The 23,177-nt window shown below is 38.6% G+C and overlaps 1 protein-coding gene across 6 annotated transcripts in view; it reads right to left on the reverse strand.

Annotated features, from left to right (window-relative positions):
* The window catches only part of LOC124802797 (histone deacetylase 6), a 345,030-nt gene extending 324,042 nt beyond the window's left edge, over window positions 1-20,988 (reverse strand). For 3 of the 6 annotated variants that reach the window (XM_047263842.1, XM_047263812.1, XM_047263803.1), the window contains exon 1: window positions 20,663-20,988. In XM_047263842.1, the coding sequence (XP_047119798.1) occupies window positions 20,663-20,704 (42 nt within the window). In that variant the 5' untranslated portion in view covers window positions 20,705-20,988. Of the gene's footprint in view, window positions 1-20,164; window positions 20,383-20,662 lie in introns of those variants that run through there. The other 3 variants (XM_047263833.1, XM_047263826.1, XM_047263818.1) reach the window with 2 other exon arrangements.
* Window positions 20,989-23,177: the final 2,189 nt, after the last annotated feature.

Consider the following 23,177-nt stretch of genomic DNA (forward strand, 5'->3'; position numbering starts at 1 on the left):
TTACATGAGCTTTTTGACGACACCAACAGGGTGCTCAAAGTCTAGGTGAAATCTTGTCACTTGACATCTATGTGCCATGTGATCACCTGATATCTTGCTGATCACTCTTCCAATGCTTAATAAAACCAATGTACAATTATTACACCACATGGGATTGCAATTGCAATTAAACTAAGCATATGATCTAGCATTACCAGCTCATTCTTACAAATACATTCACGTGAAGTTGGATACCAAAAATGTACGGGACAGACAGATATCTACTTACCATAAAGATGACACATTAAGTTGCAAGCAGGGACAATTCAAAGACACCTACAAATAACCTTCTGGCCATAGCCTTCATCAGAAAAAGAAACACACACACATTCATTCACACAAACAAACACACCTCACGCATACATTCTCGCTACCTCTCCAGTTTAAGGAATCTGCTGATTTTTGCGCATTATGTGAACTGTTTATTTCAGTCTCTGTACTCTTTCAGTTAAATACGAATTAAACTATTTGTGCACTGTTCCACTCATACCACAATACTTAAGCTTATCTAGAAGAATTTCATGATTCACATACTCAAAAGCCTTTGAGAGATCACAAAAAATCCCAGTGAGCGATTTTCGGAGCATTTAATATTTGATCAGGGAAAGCATATATAGCATTTCCTATTGAAAAGCCTTTCTGAAAACTAAACTGAAATTTTGATAGTTATTTATACAAATATGTGAAGCTACTTATGAATACATTGCTTTTTCAAGAATTTTGAACAAAGCTGTCAGAAGTAAGATTTGGTGGTAGTTGTTGGCGTCAGACCTGTCCTCCTTTTCATGCATCACAATGTTAAAAAAAAAAAAAAAAAAAAAAAACGAGACTTACCATTTTTTAAGTGCCATAAAATAGAAACAGAGACATAAAATGGTAAAATTTGGTAGGGTTATTACCGTAATCTCTCTAGAGAGAAGAAGTAAATCAAGTTTCACTGAAAAGTGAGATGGTTAGTGAGATGGCTTGGATGACATGTTTTCTTGGAAACTTTCTGCATCCAGTTGTTCCTACTATCCTACACCTCTGTGGTATCTTCCACTTTAACCGCATTTCATGACAAATTATGGTCATAGTTCATAACAGTAGAGGAAATGTTATGCAACTGAAAATCTGATTTTTAAGACATTGCATGTTTTTAAGACATGTCTATTTGACAAGGGGATATTACAGGCGTCCTCTTCGAATTTCTTCAAATTTACAGTATTTGAAGGTCACCACCCAGATATAAATTTTCTAATGCAGTATGGCGCAAAGAGGATGTAATATGCAGACTATCAATAGCAAGAAAAGTGTTTCTGGAGGAGAGAAATATTTTAAGTGTTTGAAAGTCTATACTAAAAGTGTTTGTCTGGAGTGCAGCATTATATCAAAGTGAAATGTGAACAACAAATTGTACGAAAGAGGAGAGAAAAGAAACTTTCAGAATGACATGCTATAGAGGTCTGCTGCAGAGTACATGGATAGGTCAGTTTGCTAACGAAGAGGATAAAAGAGCTTTATGGCAGAATTTGAGAAAGTAGGACTCCTTTTATTTTTAAATCACCTAAAACAAAGAACTCTTGTTGCCCTCGATACACAGATGTTTGTGAAATGAAAATTTGGCGTAAAGAAATACACAGCAAAGGAAGGTTAAAATAGCTTTTCCAGAATTTTTTGCTCAAGACTATGGTTAGGATGCCGTTTTAAAAAGTGGGTTGTCACAAAAAAGCATCGAGAGACTAGGCAGCTTATAGGTTTGTAACCCATACAAATTTTTATTTATGAATCAAATTTATTTAATTTGGTGTCACTGGCTAGATAAATGGATCGATTGTGACAAATTATTAAAAGGCCGGGAATTAGGCACACAAATGGTTACATATCTGTAATAAAAATCTTTTATAACGGTTATCAGAATCACCACCTTAATTTTTTCTTTCACATGATGCCCAACATCATACTTTTCAACACAAAAAAAGATCAAAAGGGTATTTTTTCTTTCTTGCTAGATCTTCAGTTTTTCAACAAATCTGTACTGATTGTTGCTTCAAATGGCTAAACAGCAATACATGAAAAAAATGAAAAATTCAGTCTATCATTTGCACTCACAGACAACACAGGTCGTGTGTGTGTGTGTGTGTGTGTGTGTGTGTGTGTGAGTGCGCGCTCTCTGAAATTTGACTCTTTCGTCTTTTGATTTTTGTGCTTTCTACGTATCTGTGTTTCTTTAGATGTTACTTCTTTCAACACCTATTCCGTCTGAAAGTAACATAAGAAGAGTTTTAGCTAGAAAAGAAATGCGAGTGCTGTGAACTGCGAGTGCTGAGCAACAGTTTTATAACTGTTCTTAAACTGAGCATGCAACACACAGATTCCTGCTATGTCAGAATTAAATCTTATTTGCTCCTCAACATGAATGTTAGAGAACACATATAGTAATCATTCTGCTTTTGATTTGTTGACAACATTTTTTGTCAAACAGGAAATAAGTTGACGCAAGAAATTGAAACTAACAATAATATCGATATTCCTCAGTTACAATTGACTGAGGCAGTGAACAAAGTGAGTGGAGTTACAATTGTGACGTTCAGACTTCCTCATATATTTACTGAGAATAGGTTTCGGGCATTTTGGCAGCTGGTATGCATACGAGTCAATATTCTATTGGTCTCAGTCTTATTGATTTTCATTGTTCAATACCTAAACTTAAGAAGAATATATTTGCACACTCTTGAGTGAAAGAACGAAGAAATGAGGCAGCATGTAGAAATGAAACAAAAGAAGAAAGGCAATTTGCTTCAGAAAGAGAACAACTCAAAGTGCAAAGGGTGTAAAAATGTATAGAGCTACAGTTTTCAACTAATTACCGATAATGTGTGAGAATCCAATGTTGTTTTTATATCTGCACAAAAAAAAGAATATTTGGTAAACAGTTCCCATCGTCTGATCCCAAAAAGTGCAGATGGAACTGAAAAACGCTGATCAAGTAGTGGATCAACATCAGCTAGTACAAAAATACAAGGTGACAATTGTTAAACTAGATGAAAAAACTTAACTTATTTACAAACTATGACATACACACACTTTATTCAAAATGTAAATGTCAAACAGATATTCGGATTTAGGTTATGACATGTTCAATGTGCCTGCCATCATTGGCAATGACAAGGAGCAGACAAACTCTAAACTCCGTCCAAACAGACCTTGGAAGGCCCAATGATACCAACCGGTCGCCATGTCATCCTCAGCCCACAAGTGTCCCTGGAAGCAGATACGGAGGGGCATGTGATCAGCACATCGCTCTCCTGGCCATATGTCAGTTTACGAGACCAGAGCCGCAACTTCCCATTCAAGTAGCTCCTCAGTTTGCCTCACAAGGGCTGAGTGCACCCCACTTGCCAGCAGCACTTGGCAGACCAGATAGTCACCCATCCAAGTGTTAGCCCAGCCTGACAGCGCTTAACTTCAGCGATCTGACGGAAACCAGTCAGCAAGGCCACTGGTATGTGGCGCAGACAAATAGTGAAATTCTGCATGACTCGCTGAAGTGTCGGAATATCAATGCCGTTGATGACCTCCTGAATGGCTGTTTTCAGCTCAGCAACGGTTTGGGGTTATTGCTGTACACCTTGTCTTTAATATAGCCCCACAAACAGGAGTCATGTGTGTTCAGATCTGGAGAATATGGAAGCCAATTGAAGTCCATGCCAGGGCCAGAATGTGGTCCCAAAGAGCTCCTCCAGGATATCAAACTCTCTCCTGCTTCATTGGGTTCGCGCTCCGTCTTGTGTGAACCACAACTTGTTGGAATCAGGGTCACTTTGGATAGGGAGGATAAAATCATTTTCCAAAATCTTCACATACCATTCGGTAGTCACCATGCCATCAAGGAATGTTGCACCAATTATTTTGCGACTGGACATTGCAAGCCACAATGTGACCCATTAATCGTGAAGAGGCTTCTCAATTGCGAACTGTGGATTCTCAGTTTCCCAAATGCATCAATTTTGCTTACTGACGAACCCACCCAAATGAAAGTGGACTTCATCGCAAAACCAAACCATACAGCGTATACTACTTCCAATCATGCCCCGCAGCAAATCGTGCAGTTTGAACGTCCTAACGCAAACCGCTCAGAAGTTATGACGATTTTATTTCATATATTCAATAATTGTCAATCTGTAAATGGAAACAGTGTCTTAAAAAGTATGTAACAAGCCATTATCAAACACTTGTCCTACTAATCCATCCAAGCATAAAAAACACATTACATTATTGGTTATAGGTCTCTGGTTCTACTAAGTACCAAGTGGAACACATCTCATTACATCTTAGTGAGGATTATCGAAACAAGGAAGGTAAATATCAACTGTCCAATCCGGAAGTTCACATTCGTGTAGTTATGACCCTTCACTGATTTTAGCAGAGCAAATTTCATTGCTCCCTCAATTAATCTAAATACAAAAATCTTGCAATCAAATGAGGTTAAACAGAGCAAAATAGATCTCTGAGGCGGCAACTAACCTAACATGCATTCCAGTGTTGTACCATTACTGAAAGACAATGTGTCATTAAAGTTACACATTGAGAGGAGATAGGTACATTGGTTGTGTAAAATAAATTCTAACTGCCCCTTCAATGGAATTTCTCAATTTACTTCTGAATTATGAATGTGGAGTCTTTGTCAAGATGAGATATTACATTGTAAAAAAGAATTAGCCATTGGATTTCCTATGTTAAATGGAGATATTAAAAGAACCCCACCATTTAATATGACAGAGGCGAGTTTTTGCTCCATTCTTACGAGAACCCCCTTTGAAGAACTTCCAAACATTTGTGTCTGCTGTGGAATGATCAACAGAATTTTAAAAAATCTTGCCACAACTTTTCCTTACTCTCACAACACAAAACGATGCTCTCTTAACGGACTGGACCTGTAGCTTCAGACTGTCACCCAACTGAATCAGTTTGGACAGCAAAGAAAGCCTCTTATTTTGTCTTGAGATCTTTGGTACAGATGCTTCAGCAGTGGTGCAGTATTGAGCCATCTACACAGTGTCTCTACTTCAAACCAAGTGAGCTGGCTGTTCGCCAGTTTCACAGCACCAAGCACACACTTCCGCAACATCTGTGAAGGCAGGCAACAGAAGGAAATGTCTATGATGGAGGACGTGCAAGCATTCAATGTAGGTTTGTGCCCTCCTGCAGTTGCAGCTGCCACCCTAATGTTTTCAGACTGAGGAGGAGACTGGAACTGGTGTTCCAGTATTTACTTGGCTCTTGCCATCTGCTGTTTCACCATGAAAATTTATGACCCTTCCTCCTCTTTTATAATCATATTTTGTGTTACCATTCTCCTCTAATTACTTTCAGGTTGTTGCCTCCTCAGACGCTCATCTCTTGAACATTCCATTATGTATGTCTCAAAATTAGCAGTGGTTTGAAATTTGTTTCAAGGATGTCAACCCACTTTTATTTCAGAATTTTCACTTTCTCCCATACCACTACAAGCTTTTATTTAGATGAAAATAATGAAGCAACAGCAATATCTTTAGTTCTCTTGTGCCCCCCTTCCCCCATTTAGAGTGATTATTCTCTCAGTTCAATGCATGTACCTACTTTACCTTCATTCTTGCAAACTTTGTTGCCCATGTAACACAATATCAATGCAAGTAATTGTGAAATAATGACACTATTGTTTCCCACATTTACGCCACTTTTGTTCTGTGTGGAATCATATCTACAAGGCCTCACTGAAGTCACATTTAAGAAACATGCCTAAAACTGGATGACACAGCTCTTCTACTCTACAGACAAAATCCTACAGCTAGCCACTGAACTTTCGTGATTCTCATAATACAGTAGGTCTCTGGAAGATCTGAGATCAATTAACAATCTTTCAGAGTGTGAGTGTGAGTGTGTGAGTGTGTGTGTGTGTGTGTGTTTCTAAAAAATTCCTGAACTTTGCATCAAGTCAATTAAAAAACAAAAACTACCTATCTTTCCATACTATTAATTCACTGAACACAAGCTTTTAGAATCCAGTAAATTAATTCATCACTTCAAAGAACTCTAATAGATTGTACAGAGCACTACATTAATACAATTTTGTAGCAACTTTTCATTACATTTTCTTTGTGGCATAGTCATATCAAATACTCTAAGCCCTTACATTCAATCAGTAACCTTGATTGTTTCAATAACACGTTCACTTAAACAGTAGACATTCAAAAAAGACGAAAGAATCCCACACATCATGCAATTGCCTTTGAAACCCATTGCCAAGGCCCAGGCAACAGCTCCCAGTCCAAATGTCCATTTACTCACACAGAACTATTTATTCTAGTCCCACCACCAGCAAACACATTTTGTAAGCCAGCAAAGTCAACTCACCTGCCACTGTAGCCCAGCACTAATGAGTAAACATGCTGATAATTTTCAACAATTTAGCAATGATAGAGAGAACACGTCTTTCGTAACTCTTTTTTAGTCACTACAAATAAACAGTTTTGCCTATACTTTTTTTATCCATTCCTACCTTATTCCTCTTCACCTCCTCTGAACTGAGATTCCAGTCCACTTATTCCAACAGCCATCTGATGACCATGTTTGCAAACAACCATCTGGAGTTAGTAAATAATGCCACAGTGCCCACACTGGCCGACGATGTCATGAATATAGGGACAAGGTTCAAGAAACGATCACTTCACAATTTCACCAACAACATAAAAAAATTACCAAAACAAAGACCAACAAACTAACAGGGTCTCATGGGAGTACAGGATTTTTGGATGGGAATGTTTCTGTTATTAACACCTGCAGACACATTACAACTTAAATAATACAGGACCACAGTTCGAAAATAGGAGTTTTCATAGAAGACAATATAAGTATGGGACACACAATGAATACAAAATGTGTATACAATGACATGACACATTTGTTGCCTTTGTCATCTCACAAACAAACTCTAGCCTCCAGAATGAAATTTTCGCTCTGCAGCGGAGTGTGCCCTGATATAAAACTCCCTGGCAGATTAAAACTGTGTGCCGGACCGAGACTCAAACTCGGGACCTTTGACTTTCGTGGGCAAGTACTCTACCACCTGAGCTAACCAAGCACAACTCACGACCCATCCTCACAGCTTTACTTCTGCAAGTCCCTCATCTCCTACCTTCCAAACTTCACAGAAGATCTCCTGCAGTCTGGCACACAGTTTTAATCTGTCATGAAATTTCATATCAGTGCACACTCCGTTGCAGAGTGAAAATTTTGTTCTGGAAACATCCCCCAGGATGTGGCTAAGCCCTGTCTCTGCAATATCGTTTCTTACAGAAGTCCTTGTCCTGCAAGGTTTGCAGGAGAGTTTCTGTGAACTTTGGAGGGTAGGAGACAAGGTAATGGCAGAAGTAAAGCTGTGAGGACAGGTCGTGAATCGTGTTTGGGTAACTCAGGTGGTAAAGCACTTACCCGCGAAACGCAAAGGTCCCAAGCACTGCAAGTCTCAGTCTGGCACACAGTTTTAATCTGCCAGGAAGTTTCGAACTATAGCCTTCCTACATAAGTTAAAACTACAAGCTATGCTATAGATCAGTCACTGCAACCCTCATTTTAAAGACTTTGTTTTGTGGCACATTCATTGCTTTGCCAACTGACAAGCTATCTTCCAATTTAACCTAGACCTTGAGCTATAGTGCATATCACTCTTCACTGCCACAATATCCATTCAATATTTTACAATTCATGACCACCAGATTGAGCACCAAGGTCCTGAGTTAAATTCCTAATTTATCTGCAGAATTTCATTGGGTAACAGCAGTAGTATGTGATGCTGTCAATGGCGATTCATCCACAAGATGGGATTGATTCATTCTCTCTCTCACTCTCTCTCTCTCTCTCTCTCTCTCTCTCTCTCTCTCTCTCTCTCTCCATGGAGACAGATGGGAATGGAATCACGCAACATGCACCTCACACACAAACCAGCACAGAGAAAGGAGTGAAGCAGAAAGTACTATTTGTCCACGATAACTTGACAATTGTACTGATGCTGCCAGAAGCGGAAAACATTGGCGCTAGTTGAAAGACATTCATTTATCTCCAAGTGCTGCCAACATTACATTTCCCCTAGATGTGAAATATGACTGTAAACGTTGTTAAGGACAATGCCAGCACTGTGCCAAGCAGCCAACACCACCTTTCCATCACAGTTCCTCTCACCTCAGCAGTACAAATATGAAGGCGATGCACATGTCCTACCATTCCTAACAGCCACCACGCAAATCAACAACTTATCATGGACAAACAGTCCAGGTGCCACCTCCCTTCCACAGTGCAGGCAATTAAAGATTTGTAACTAAATATAAGTTGTCCAGCTCATTGAAAAGGTCAGTGTGCGTTCATTAAGGTGAAGATAATGCTGGTGTCATCATCTAAAATAAAGGAGAATCCCTAAGCCATATTATGGCCTGTCTTCTTGCTAGTACACTAGGTACACTCTTTCAAAGACAGTCATATACCACAAGCACCATGTACTGGTGAATCCTCTCACAGAGCTAGGATCCTACATCAACAGAAGTGTCCTATCCACAAACATGTTAAGATCTCTTCCTGTCATTTTAGTAGCTATAGTATGTACATCGTAGCAAAGTAGTTCACCATTTAGATTTTATCATCTCACACTTTCAGCCACTCATCCACTCAATGTCATTGGAGACTGAGCCTCAATGCAAGATCCTACATGTAGGGGTATGTCACACTGCCACATTGCAAATGTTATGCAGATTTCCTAATCACCTCCACTTATCTTAGAATGTACTTATTTGCTTTTTCTGGAAACTGAGTATTTAAGTATTCATACTTGAATTCTTCCATTACAATATCTAGCATATAAAATCAAAAGATCAAATGAAATAAATCAGAGGCAGCAGCATTTTAAAAATGATAATCAGGTGTCAAGAGACTTGTCAGTTCAGAACAAACAATTCTGCCCTCTTGTGGTTTAATGCACCAAATATAATGGTACACAAAACCAAATGGCCATCTACTCTTTGTCCATGATATCCTGGGTTCATTCCGTGTCAAATCATCCAGAAATTTAAGAAAATGAGACCTTACCCTCAGAGGAAATTTTCAAATTTTGTGTTGTAAAAATTTAGGAACCATTGTGACAGATTCCAAAATTGTATTGCATTTGGTTAAATGATTGCAACACTATGATAAGAATAAATTAGGGCATTTTGTAACCATATTTTAGAAAGCTTTATCTGTCAATGGAAGAGGATACTGTAGTTTTGAAAGTGACATTTGTTTCTTTTGTCTTACATTGCTTGTTTTTATACAGATGACATAAAACCATAGCCTACAAATTAATTTACTTTTCTCCAACTTCCCTCTTTTGGATTTTGTTCAAGATTTTACAGGGTCATTAAGAACCAATATAGACACCATAGAAAAAACAACTGTTTTGGAGAAATAAAAGGCAATACTGAAAATGCCTAAAAAAGCTGTCGACTGCAGTAAATAATTTATGGACAATATACAATTAACTCAATATTTCATTAATATCCTGATATTATCTATTCTGATCTTTACATAAAGTTATTAACTGCCAACTTAAAAAATATTTAACTGTCAAAGGTTTCATTTTACTTAAAAATTTCCCACATAAGATCCTCTGTAATGTATGTTCTGAAGTACAATGATTCCTGAGTTTTTGTAGTTTCTATCAGTTTAGCTTAGTTTATTTAAATCATTTTATCATGAGTCAAGAAATCACGAGTTTTGTGTAAAAATATTTTATTGGGAGAAAATATCTACCAACAGTAGACACTCATCAACAATAATAATAAAGCAGTCCAGTTATGAAGTTAGGGGATTTTTCCCTTGTTTTAAATTTACAATATTGTTATGCCATTTATCCTCTTTGATATGGCAACATTCCTCTGTCTTTATAATAATTTTAAATCCTTCAAAGCTTTCATTAACAGACTGAAAAAATTACTATCATATTATTTTACTAATTTTGGATATTTTCCATTGATATTCCCCATCTTTTCTAGGGTAAATAATGGAAGACTTCGCAATTAGAGAATGTTCTCGGAGATGATACATTGCAGATGAATGTGATGCTCCCGTGACAACTATTTCTGAGCTAACTGAAGAGGAGTTGGAGTTACTATTATGGCACTGTGGTGCTGCATCTTTGCCAGTAGATCAAGTGTACTTATGTTCTAAACAAAAAGGAATATACTTATTAAGATTCTCACCACATAAAAAGTGATGGGTTGTTCCTTTCAGGTGTCACAAAAAAATGGTGTCTTCTGGTTTGTGTGAAGTGACATCACAGCAAGCAAAGGAACTAAGAGTGAAAGGACTTTCTATTTCCTGCTGAAAAGCTATGCCCAACTTGCAGAAGGAAGATTACAGTTTATAAGAAAGGAAATTCTTTAAGGATACCAATGATACTAGAGAAAACAAATTTGAGACTGCCTAACTTTCACGTTTATTCAGTGTTGAATTGAGAAAGAAATATGAGCATGATAACTATCACGTGAACCGAAAGTAAAACCGTTTTGATAAATTAATGGAACAAATAAAAGAGAAAATGAAACACTCCAATAATCAAGAAAAAAAGCAATTTTTGACTCTTTATGTCAGAGGCTTGGGCTCCACAAAAAGTATGTGAAATGTTTCAAGTCTCTGAATATTTGGTACATCAGACATGCACTATTTTGAAAACAAAGGGAATTTTTATTATGTCTGAACAGAAAAGGGAAATGATTACCACAGAAAACAGTTTTTGACAGAGTACAAAATTTCTATTTGGATGATGAAAACTGTAGAATAAAGGCACGAAAGAAAGACAAAGTGACATCAGGAAAAATGTAAATGAACAGAAACAACAGATTTTAAGTTAGCTAACTGACCTGTACTCTCTACACAAAAGAAATTTCCTGAAAATATAGTAGGCTTTTCTACATTTGCTCATTGCTGCTACATGCCATTAACATTAAAAAAAAAGTAATCCTATGGGAGTAATAACTTGCAATTGATTACAGAACCTGTATGCTATGTTCCTGTGACAAATATCCTCCTACATCACTACTTCAGGAACACCTGCAAAATCAGACATAAGATTTTGAGCCTGATGAAAGACTTCAATAAATCCAGTGAGTTACAACAGACAGGATGAATTTGGTTCTTCAAGTAAGTAAACTGTTAGAAATTTGTGAATTGCTGGTACAGAAGATAAATAAACTTGCACCTCGTTCCTTCATTGCAAAATCTCAGAGTAATTACTTTAAAATGAGAAAAGAAACTCTTCAAAAAGAGGCTGTTTTAATGTTGATGGATGTCAGTGAAAATTTCGGCTTCGGCGTGCAAGATAGAGCACAAGATTATGACTGGAATAATGACAGTTGTGTGTACTATAAGACAGACCAAAGTTTTCAATTTCAAAGTCTCTGCATTCAAAATGCAGCCACGATTCATTAAACTCGGAATACTTTACTGCAGTTCTTGGAACAAGAACTTGAACTGCCTATAAGTGATACTGAATATTTCAAAGACAGTTGTGCTGTACAGTACAAAAACTACATGACTTCAGAACTAAAACACACTTGGTCATTTTTTGCAACAAGCCATGGTAAATCTCCCTGTGATGGAATTGGCAGCACTTTGAATAGGCTTGTTACAAAAGCAAGTCTGCAAAGACCGTTTCACGGACAAATACTTAGCGCTGCACAATTTTTCAATTTTGTCAAGACAACCTGAAACAAGTGTCAGTTTTGTTTATTTTAAACCAGTAGCCAGCTGAAGTTTGTACTTGTCTTTCTGCACATTTTCACCTGCAAGAACTGTTACTGGAACTACATGCTTCTTAACCACTTTCAGCAACTCAGACTGGAGCCAAACACTTAAGCTGTGATAGCAGTTTCGGTGTCATATTTTGATCACAGTGTTGCTAAGTGCTTTGTGGTTTTACTGTAAAACTGGCTCACAGCTGACTTATGATATGCCTAACTGGTTGTAATTATTGCACTAATATGTAAGTTGAGACTGTTTGCCTGCAGTGATTAGGTTCTGGTGAAAGACATATCTGAATAATATGTTCAAAGGGCTTGGATCTAGATAGTGAGAAGCCACATTTTTTAATCTATCCTGTTAAAAGACAAACTAAACTGGCTGTTATTATACATCTTTAACAGAGGTTCTGCTTATTTGTCCCCTTTCCAGTTCTCTAAATAAAATATTTTAACCGCTTCTTTACCTCATCTTCCATTTTTTCCGTAAGATGTGTGCTGCTTGTTTAAAAAAATTGTTGCATTACAGAAGGTGGAATATTGAAAATAATTTTTACTTTATTTTAAACCTCAGTTTGCGATGAATGTTTTTTGCACATTCCATAATTTTATAAAAACTTATATGGAAACTGTGGTCATTTAAATTAGTTTTAGAGTTTTCAAATGAATTGTGCAGCATGTTACATCTGATTTCATTACTATGAATATAATTAAGATACTATTATAAAAATTGGCCAAAATCCATGATATTATATATCAAACAAGTACACGAAGTTTTAACATTATACCTCATACATGGGTACCATGACCTGGATGATTTGACATGGAATGACACCATGACCTTGATGATTTTATGAGTGCTGCCAGAAGTGGACAAAATTGGCTCTAGTTGAAAGATATTCATCTATCTCCGAGCAGTGCCAACCTTAAGCTTCCTAAAGACTTAAAAAGTTGTACTGTGCACATTGCTCAGGATAATGACCCCAACAATGCAGCAAGCAAGCAACACTGCCTCCCTCTGACTACTACTATCACCTCTGCAGTTGTAATGCTGGGGCATTCTGCCATTCTCTATAGCCACCATGTGAATCAACTTATCGTGGACAAACTGTAGGTAATGTGGGTTGCTACAGGAAAGTTGGAACATCACATAAATGAAATAGTACTAGACAATTTAAGAGTAACTTTACCATGCACAATCACTGAATAAATTTAAGGAATCAAAGGAAGCGTCCAATTCCACGTGTTGGCTTTGACCCATTTTTACGTACTGGTGGTGGTGTGAGAGATGTCATTACGGTGCGGAGTTTTTGAGTTGGTTGTGTTTGTAGACTTCATGTTGTTGTATTTGATGGTGTCCTCTGGTGGTGGATGTGAGCGTGCTGAGTTTAACATATGGAATTGGGTTAATTTTCAATTTTGGTTGTCAGTGTTCTGACCTGGTTTTGAGTTTCGGTAGCTGATGCGGTAACGTGGACTGTGGAAGTGCTTTCAGTAAGTGATTAAGGTTCTTTTTTTGTTAATGTGTTTGGAGTTTTTTTCCCCCTCCCCCCAAGTCTGAATAATTGGTGTTTGTTGTGTGGAAGGAAGTCTTAATTTTTTAATTGTTTTTTTGTTAGTTATGGATATGACAATGAAGTTCATGAAGGTGTCATTACCTTCTGAGATAGGTGGTGATGTGATGTCTGTCATATAGTTTCCACAGATGTTCGGTCTTATTGCTGAATATGTTAGGTGTCACATTTGTGGCAACAACATGAGGTTGACAGGAGTTGTGCCAGCTCAGGCCAGGGACATGTATATGTGGATTTGTCAGCACATGTACACACCTGTGTATGCGTTGGCCAACCTAGATGGTATTGCCGGAGGCTTTTATTCGTAAGTAATTTTTGTTCTGGTTTTATTGTGTAGTAATTGTGATGTTTTGTGTGTTGTATATTTATGATAAGTCAGTTTCGTTTTAATTGATGTAGTGAATATGGGGTGTGTGTGCTTTTGAGTTGTTGGGGTTTTCGTTCCACTTTTCAGAGATATAGGTCTTTTGGTATTGATAGCTGCAGTTGAGCTATATAGGTCAAGGGAAATGTCCAATTCCTATGGTTTTGTTGGTATAGTGGAATGCTATAATTTAATATTTTTTTTATATTATTTGTTTTAGGATGGAGTGGTGTTTTTCTATTGTTGTATATGTAGCTTGTCCCAGCCCAAACCACCTCAATTTTCTGCAGTTGTCCCATTACTTTCATTTTATTTTTGGAGTAAGATGTTATTGTGTCATTTTTATTTTTGTTCTTGTTTGTTCACTTGTGTATGTAGTGACATCATTGTCATCAGTCTATATACATTGGAAGTAACCATTTCCGCCATACTGATCACGTCATGGGTCAAAGCAGATGAGTGGAATCAGATGCTTCTGTAATGCCAATTTAAGATAGTTCACAAATAATTACAACATTGATCACGTGCAGGAGATGTGGTATACTCCAGATTCTTATTAAGCCAAACAACAAAGTTTGTAATTTTAAAATAACATTAAGTCATTGGTAAATGTCTAAGAAATCATTTCCACGATGCAGTCCTCTTGAAAACCAAAGTAAGACTGGCAAATTACCTCGACATAGTAAAGAGACCTTGACTTAAGAGATTTCTCTCTCCCTTTCCGACGGTTCCATGCAGTTCATATTTATTTAGGCTACTCATTTATTCCTACAAATTTAAGGACAGCTATGAGGTGGCAACTGTACAAGAATATGATATGTATAATACAGCCAAATAGTGCAATAAGTTTCTACTTTAACCTGGTTTTCACACTGACAATGTGTGTCCATGAGAAAATCCAAACAATTACATGTAGTAAAAGATGAACAGATTAAGAGCAAAATTTTCTTGTTGTATAAAATACTTCATAAGAAGATAATATTTAAACCATATAAAATTTCAGACATTGGAACTGACAAAGTAGGTAACTGCCAATAAAATTGTAGCTACATGGCGTAGCACATGATACATCGCAAAGGGCGGTACGTGGAAACAGTCGCTGGAGGTGACTAAGCTTAGTCTGAAGCCACATTCAGTGCCTGTTTCTTCTCACAGCCCTTAGCAGCATATAGTGTAATATGCCTTTAGCTATAATTTTACTGACAATTACAATATTTATGTCAGTTCCAATAACTGTAATTTTAAGTGGTTTCAATATAATCTTCTTATGAAGTACCTGTCCATTGGTTACTAAATGTAACTGTTTGGATTTTCTGATGAAGAAGCCCACAGTTGCTGCCAACATGACGTCAAAGTAAAATCTTGTTGCACCAGTTGCTGTATTATATAGTAATTCATTCATCTATTGTACGTGCAAACAAAGTTGACACTCAGCGCGCTGGCTGATGGGAGCAGCTGTAAACAGGAAATGCCTTTGCAGTCGCACCCATCAGGCACTGCGTCGAGTGTCAACTTTGTTTGGGCATACAATATACTGTAGATTCCATCAAAGACAACCATCTGGGATGTGCAATGAGTCAAAATACAAATTAAGAGAAGATAAGCAAATCATATAAACTTAATCTGCATCCTGCAGTAACAATAAACGGTCACTATGGTATAATTCATATCACTTCATGCGGGGGAGGGGGGGGGGGGGGGTGTTTAATGGTTTACCTTCTACTCTCAGATGTTATTGCAGTTAGCGTATGTTAAAATTCAGTAGTACAAAAGGAACATTTTTTTGTTTTTTTCAAAACAATTCCTGCCCCGAGATATAGGCCTCCAGAGTTGACAACGCAAATACCATTTTGAAGATGCGAATTTCGGAATTTTTTTTAAAATGCTGTATCTCTGTAACAGTTCCAGATATTTTGTTAGAGTTTTTTTATTTGAAAGATAATTGCTTTATGATTACAATGGTGTTCTCTGGGCATATCTGTCAAAGTTCTTTTACTGTCACTTTTTTTTGTTTTTTTTTTTCAAAAATGCAAATCCAGAAAAGTTAGTTTTTTCTGTTAATTAGTACCATGTAGTACTATATTCTCTGTAAAGGCGAGCTTTCACTTTTAAGTTGGACAGATTTTATTTTAAAAAATCTTTTTTTTTTTAACTTTCAAGGGTAATGTATGTCTTCACTGAAGTTGTTTCTTACTAATTTCTTTGTTACGATGTTTATTTCTATTGTATTTGTTGCAGTTATTTCTTGTCACTTTCTTTGTAGCAGTCATTTCTTTTCATTACAGGTTTCTGTACTGTAGTTGTTCGGTGTTAATTTGTTTACTGAAGAGGCTTTTAAGAAATCTGAGACCATAGAGCGAGTTCTGTGTTTTCGTTAGGAAATTGGCAGTTGACACAGTTGTAGTGTGTTTTGTGAAAAGGTCCGTTTAAAATGTCTGCTGACTGGGGCCACAGGGGAGTGGAGTGTGCTGACTATTTGCATATCCATAAAAGAGTGATATATAAAGACAAAAAAACAGACTATGTTTAGGTTGGGAATAAGTGTTCTCATTTGAAGACTCCGTATCAAAGTGAAGACATTTTCAGTGACAATTTTTTGTGTTCTAAATGTTTTGACAGAATAACGACTATGATAGTACCTGAACAAGATGAAGCCTCCCATTGTGCAGATGATGTAGATTTTGCATCAATATAGGAAGAATTAAATACCCTGAATCAGTCAACTACATACATAGGTGTCAGTCCTGTTAAGAAACTGTGGGCAGTGAAGTCGAGCCATAAGCACTATGCATCAAGAAAGCGCAGAGAAATTACTACAGCCAGGGACGAATACACTACAGCAAAACTGATCACACTCTTCAAAGTAGAAATTTCATCTTCAGAAGAAAATGAACCAAAGCACTCTTGCCAGGAATTTTTCACAAATATCAATTCAGCTGTTGAATACTGTGCATCCTACAGTGAAAAGGCGACGTTTTCAAAGAAAACAGTTTTGAACTATGTTCCATCAGTATCTACAACTACATCCGTACCCCACAAGCCACCTGACGGTGTGTAGTGGTATCAAAGTACATAGTAGACAAATCAAGAAATGTGAGGTCTGTAAAAGGAGTCTTTGGAAGACAATCCTGTAGAAGCAGCTCAAGTTCAAATAGTGCAGTCATTTTATCTGTTTTCGCCAGAGTGCGAACAAGAGAGACACTCAAAGGTCAAAAAGTTGTGAAAGCAAAGAGGCACATGACTCGCAGTATTAAAGAAACTTTTTTAGTTTATACGAGCAACTATACATCTTCACATATTGGAAGATCAAAATCGTATGCACTATGAACTAATTGGGTAGTTCCATACCCACCTAGAGATATCTGTTTATGTGTGTACTGCGCAAATTTTGAACTTTGTGTGGTAACTTTGAAGAACTTACTGGAGCACGTGACATACGACACCTTGGTTGGGTGTGTGAAGTCATTAGCAGTCTGTGATGTAAAGCGAGAGACTTGTTTGTTTCAAGAATGTGGTGATTGCCCTGGAAAGGGAGGGCTGTGTTTACAGACACTTGGCCTGGAAGATGTAGGAGATTACTCTGCAGAAATTACATACGCAACATGGGAGGAAAATAAACTAATTAAGAAACCTGTTGTCTTTGACAGTTTCATTGATGAACTTGGTAAATGGTCAATGAAAGCAGTAATGCAACAACAGCTTAAGAAATTGCAACAACAACATATTGCAAAAGTGAAAGGATGTGTACAGGCTGAAGAAGTATGTTTAGTGCTTCACTGCAATTTTGCTGAGAACTGGTCCGTAATTCTCCCACAAGAAGTATAAGGGTATCACTGAAGTAATGACCAGATTTCAATTTTCATAGGAGTGACTTTTTTTGTTTTCAAAACAAGACCACAAGTGTCGCAGTTATAAATGATGACACAGGACATGACTTGGCAAATGCTTTGCTAGCAATGCGCAAAATGATCCAACTGCAAACAGGGGCAGAGAAGATGGTGCTCCTAGTCATTTTAAAAACTGTTACCTCCAGTTTGAATTGAGTAAGTTGCTTGTGCCAACTGACTGGGTATACAGTGCAACTGGTAACGGGAAGGGGTCTTGTGATGGTATAGGAGGCCTGCTGAAGCACCATGCTACAAAACAATCTTTCCAGGCCAAATACAGCTGCGATTCAGAATACTGACGATTTTACGAGAGTCTTGAAATCTTACACATCCACAGCCCTCATTCTATTGTCCAAAGAGTAAATCGAAGAATTCCGTGAGCAGAAAAAAGAAGAATGGTCCAAACAAACTACTCCTGTGAAAGGAATTCAGAAGATACATTTTTGGACTCAAAGTGATGGGCAAACTCATACTGAATGCACTTAAAGAGCAAGAAAGAAGAAATTTTGTTCATTTGGCCAACACCTCAGAAACAGCAGGGTAATATTCAGATTCACAACCTGAGAAGGTGAATGTTTGTGGCGTGTGTGTACGATTGTGATTGGTGGATTGCAGAGATTACAGACACCAGTTATGAGTTAAACGAAATTGTAGTGAATTTTATGATACCACACAAACCTGCTGCTGGATACAGATTTCCAGCTGAAGGACAGCAACACCACCGTCAGTGCACACTTCCTGTTCACATTTGAAAACTGTTTAAGTGCTCCAGTTTCTATCGGATCAATAGGAAGGCATCACTTTATATCAAACGAAGATACTGAAGCAGTGGAACACATTTTTTAATTCATTGACTGGCTAGTTTCAGTACAAAACAGAAAGCACAGAAGTTGCATAAATTGAAACCTGTAAGTCTTTGGACCTTTCACATACATATTGGAACCATTTAAAATGTTTCAAAAATGAGTCGCTTATTCAGCTTTCAAAAATAAAATTATGTTTTAAATAAAGCTAGATTTTGATTTTTATGAGCCTGCTATGTGATAACGTCGTAATAAAACACGTTTTATTTATGGCAAAAATTTCAATTGTTTATAAAACCTGTTCATCTTAAAAGTGGAAGCTCTCCGTTTCAGGGAATGTAGAACTATTGGTATTAATCAACAGAAAAAACTATGGATTGGCATTTTCATATATATATATATATATATATATATATATATATATATATATATATCCATTAATTGCCAAAAAAGTTCAGAACACTGTAGTACAAGAACTTTGACCACATATGTCCAAATGAAGGAGTTCTTTGTAATCGTAAAGCAATTACCTCTCAAAAAAATCCAGAACTTTTCCAGACATACAGCATTTTTAAATTATTTCCAAAATTCACATCTTCAAAATGGTAGGCCTATGCGCAGTGTCATCATTGGAGAGCTGAATATCGCAGCAGAAATTTTTTTTGGAGAAAACAAAAAAAGGTGTTCCTTACTTAGTCCTTCATTTTGCTACATTCAATAACATCCAAAGCTATGAAGGTAAGATTTTTTCCTAGCCTGCCTGAATTGATATGGACTATGCCTATACTGCTCAATGGCATTATGCTTATACCAGACAAATTGAATCACGTAAATTAGAAAGGAAATGCTACTTTGAAAACAACTGCTGCCTCCTCAGTCCCATTACATAGCTGCTGCTTAGCTTCTATTGGTAGCTTCAATTCCACTGGTATTTTTGAATGAAAACAATTACCTACATCCCTAAATACTGTATCCTCTTTACCATGAAAGGAGGTAGTAAGATAGGTTTGATGTCTCCTAATTATCAGAGACAAGAGCAGAAGCTCTGGTTGAGGAAGGAAATGGGTCATTCCTTTCTCGAAGGAATCATCCATGCTTTGGCTCTGAGCAACATGGGGAAGAAGATCACTGAAAACACAAACACAGAGTTGACATGGCAGTAGTGTTTTTCAAGCATATGCTTTACACATATATTAATCTTTCTTCGAGAAAATAATCAAGTATTGTAACAATGAATACTCTTTTGATTAGGAGCATCCCCCCCCCCCCTCCAAATATATTTGCAAGACCAGTTTCTAATATACGCAAGAAGTAGCTAGAAGTAAGTATTCCAAAAGGATTCCAGTGACAGACTGAGCAGAAACATGCACTGAAGCACAAAACTCAACTTTGAACCTCCAGTCCTAAAAGAGAACGTAATGGTTCCAATATTCCTTTCACATATGTAGTGTGAATTATTACGAGAACTTTCAAGAAAATTTGAGGTTTGCTACCATCTTTCCGAAATAGCTGCAATTTTCTTTGTTTAATCAAGTACATATTTTTAGGTATTTACATGTGCAGTCGACGAACATCTCGACAAAAACAACAGCTGTACATCATTTCCCTGCAGCTGAAGCTCAAACATTTGAAAGCGATTGCATCTCGGTAGTGTCGGCGAAATATTAACTATCCATTACGCGAAGCAAACGGACTTATTTAACAATGTACTAACCTGGTATAATATAAAAATCTTCACTGAGGGAATTATATTTTCGTCAATTCATAAAGAACAGGCACCTGCAGCTATATTCGGACTGCTGATAAAAAGTTCCACTGACATACAACTGTTACCCCGAGATGAACTGATTAGGCCTAATGCATAACCGGAAGTTACGAACACTGCAAGAACGCACTATTCGCTGGAAATCTTTTGAAAGCACTTCACTACTACAGTGATTCAAAAAACATTTTACAGTACCTAGAACTGGGGTTAACCGTACAGTCGCGTGTGCACGTTGTTCTAATGTCAAATGAAATCACTTTGTTAAATGCATAAATACTAGGATATAAACAACATGTTCTAACAACAAAGGCTTTGTTTGCTCGAAATTTTAGGGATCTTTGTCCTCGATGACGTTCACTTTCTTCTAACACAGTCCACATCTGCAGTGTTTATGGGCGTCATCACAGAAACGGAATCATGTCCAGGTTGACAGTTGACATTACTTACCCGTTCAAGGGGTTTGGAGGATTTCTTGTTCGTTCTCTTCATTCTATAAACTGGTTGCTGTTCCTTGGACAATCAGACGTACAAATTCGGATGTTAACCGTCACTATTGAATCGATTTAGCTGTATTTCGCGAAATGCCGCATCTGAGATAACACCAATTATTAAATCACCATACCCATTGTTTCCCGAACAAAACCTCCAACTTGCAGCCACATCACAATGACGGAATCCCTGCTGTTTGCACCGTGCTCCACATATGAAGTCTGCCTTGAAATACCCACGCACCCATTTCCCACGCAAAAATCCAAACACAGACAAATCGAACCAATGACAACAACACAACAGTAAACAGCGAAAGTCATAGTTGCTTGTATCCCAAGCGTGGTCTGGCATCGTTGGGAATCATGTAGCATTTACTACTACAGTACGCCACTACAAAAATTGATTGGTTGGTTTGTGGGATTAAAGGGACCAGACTGCTACGGCCATCGGTCCCACACAAATTGATCTACACACCTAATATTTCTTTTCCCGTTGGATGCAGGCAGCCAAAATTAGGTAGTTGATCAAAACCCATTCAATCCAAAGTGTACATACGAGTCCACACCCTATGCATATATATAGCTTAAAACGTACACGTCTGCTATTATCTGTCTGTGCAGGCAAGTCACAGATTTAAAATGTCGGAAGATGTAGTCTCAAATTTGATCGCAATAGCACAAAAGTGTGGAGTTATATCACATCTGTGTGCACAAATCATAGCGCGTGGAAGGAAAATCCCCGCACACCTGGAGCGCAAAATTAGAGTCACCTGTACGTTTGTTCAGGCTAATGTTTCTCGTCCTTGCGTGCACACTGAATTCTAGAATTCTTTTTAACATGGCTGATAACCGCCAGTGCTCTAGAAAATTCATAGTTGAAGCTTGGTTGATTGGTTAATTTGGGGGAGGGGACCAAACGACGAGATCATAGGTCCCATCGGATTAGGGAAGGAGGCTGGCCGTGCCCTTTCAAAGGAACCATCCTGGAATTAGCCTGAAGCGATATAGGGAAATCACGGAAAACCTAAATTAGGATGGTAGGACGCGGTTTTGAACCGTCTTCCTCTCGAATGCGATACCAGAGCATGGCTGAAGGTACGCGTTTTCGAAGTACATATAGAGCAAGAAATACAGCTGATCATAATTATTTAACACGGGAAACGAGAGTAGTTACTCCACAGCAAGCAGAGAAATACTAATAAAAAAGTAACTGCAGAACGAGTTAAACAAGATAACGAAATACACTCCTGGAAATTGAAATAAGAACACCGTGAATTCATTGTCCCAGGAAGGGGAAACTTTATTGACACATTCCTGGGGTCAGATGCATCACATGATCACACTGACAGAACCACAGGCACATAGACACAGGCAACAGAGCATGCACAATGTCGGCACTAGTACAGTGTATATCCACCTTTCGCAGCAATGCAGGCTGCTATTCTCCCATGGAGACGATCGTAGAGATGCTGGATGTAGTCCTGTGGAACGGCTTGCCATGCCATTTCCACCTGGCGCCTCAGTTGGACCAGCGTTCGTGCTGGACGTGCAGACCGCGTGAGACGACGCTTCATCCAGTCCCAAACATGCTCAATGGGGGACAGATCCGGAGATCTTGCTGGCCAGGGTAGTTGACTTACACCTTCTAGAGCACGTTGGGTGGCACGGGATACATGCGGACGTGCATTGTCCTGTTGGAACAGCAAGTTCCCTTGCCAGTCTAGGAATGGTAGAACGATGGGTTCGATGACGGTTTGGATGTACCGTGCACTATTCAGTGTCCCCTCGACGATCACCAGTGGTGTACGGCCAGTGTAGGAGATCGCTCCCCACACCATGATGCCGGGTGTTGGCCCTGTGTGCCTCGGTCGTATGCAGTCCTGATTGTGGCACTCACCTGCACGGCGCCAAACACGCATACGACCATCATTGGCACGAAGGCAGAAGCGACTCTCATCGCTGAAGACGACACGTCTCCATTCGTCCCTCCATTCACGCCTGTCGCGGAACCACTGGAGGCGGGCTGCACGATGTTGGGGCGTGAGCGGAAGACGGCCTAACGGTGCGCGGGACCGTAGCCCAGCTTCATGGAGACGGTTGCGAATGGTCCTCGCCGATACCCCAGGAGCAACAGTGTCCCTAATTTGCTGGGAAGTGGCGGTGCGGTCCCCTACGGCACTGCGTAGGATCCTACGGTCTTGGCGTGCATCCGTGCGTCGCTGCGGTCCGGTCCCAGGTCGACAGGCACGTGCACCTTCCGCCGACCACTGGCGACAACATCGATGTACTGTGGAGACCTCACGCCCCACGTGTTGAGTAATTCGGCAGTACGTCCACCCGGCCTCCCGCATGCCCACTATACGCCCTCGCTCAAAGTCCGTCAACTGCACATACGGTTCACGTCCACGCTGTCGCGGCATGCTACCAGTGTTAAAGACTGCGATGGAGCTCCGTATGCCACGGCAAACTGGCTG

Source organism: Schistocerca piceifrons, chromosome 1, assembly GCF_021461385.2.
Source record: "Schistocerca piceifrons isolate TAMUIC-IGC-003096 chromosome 1, iqSchPice1.1, whole genome shotgun sequence".
Taxonomy (NCBI): Eukaryota; Metazoa; Arthropoda; class Insecta; order Orthoptera; family Acrididae; genus Schistocerca; species Schistocerca piceifrons.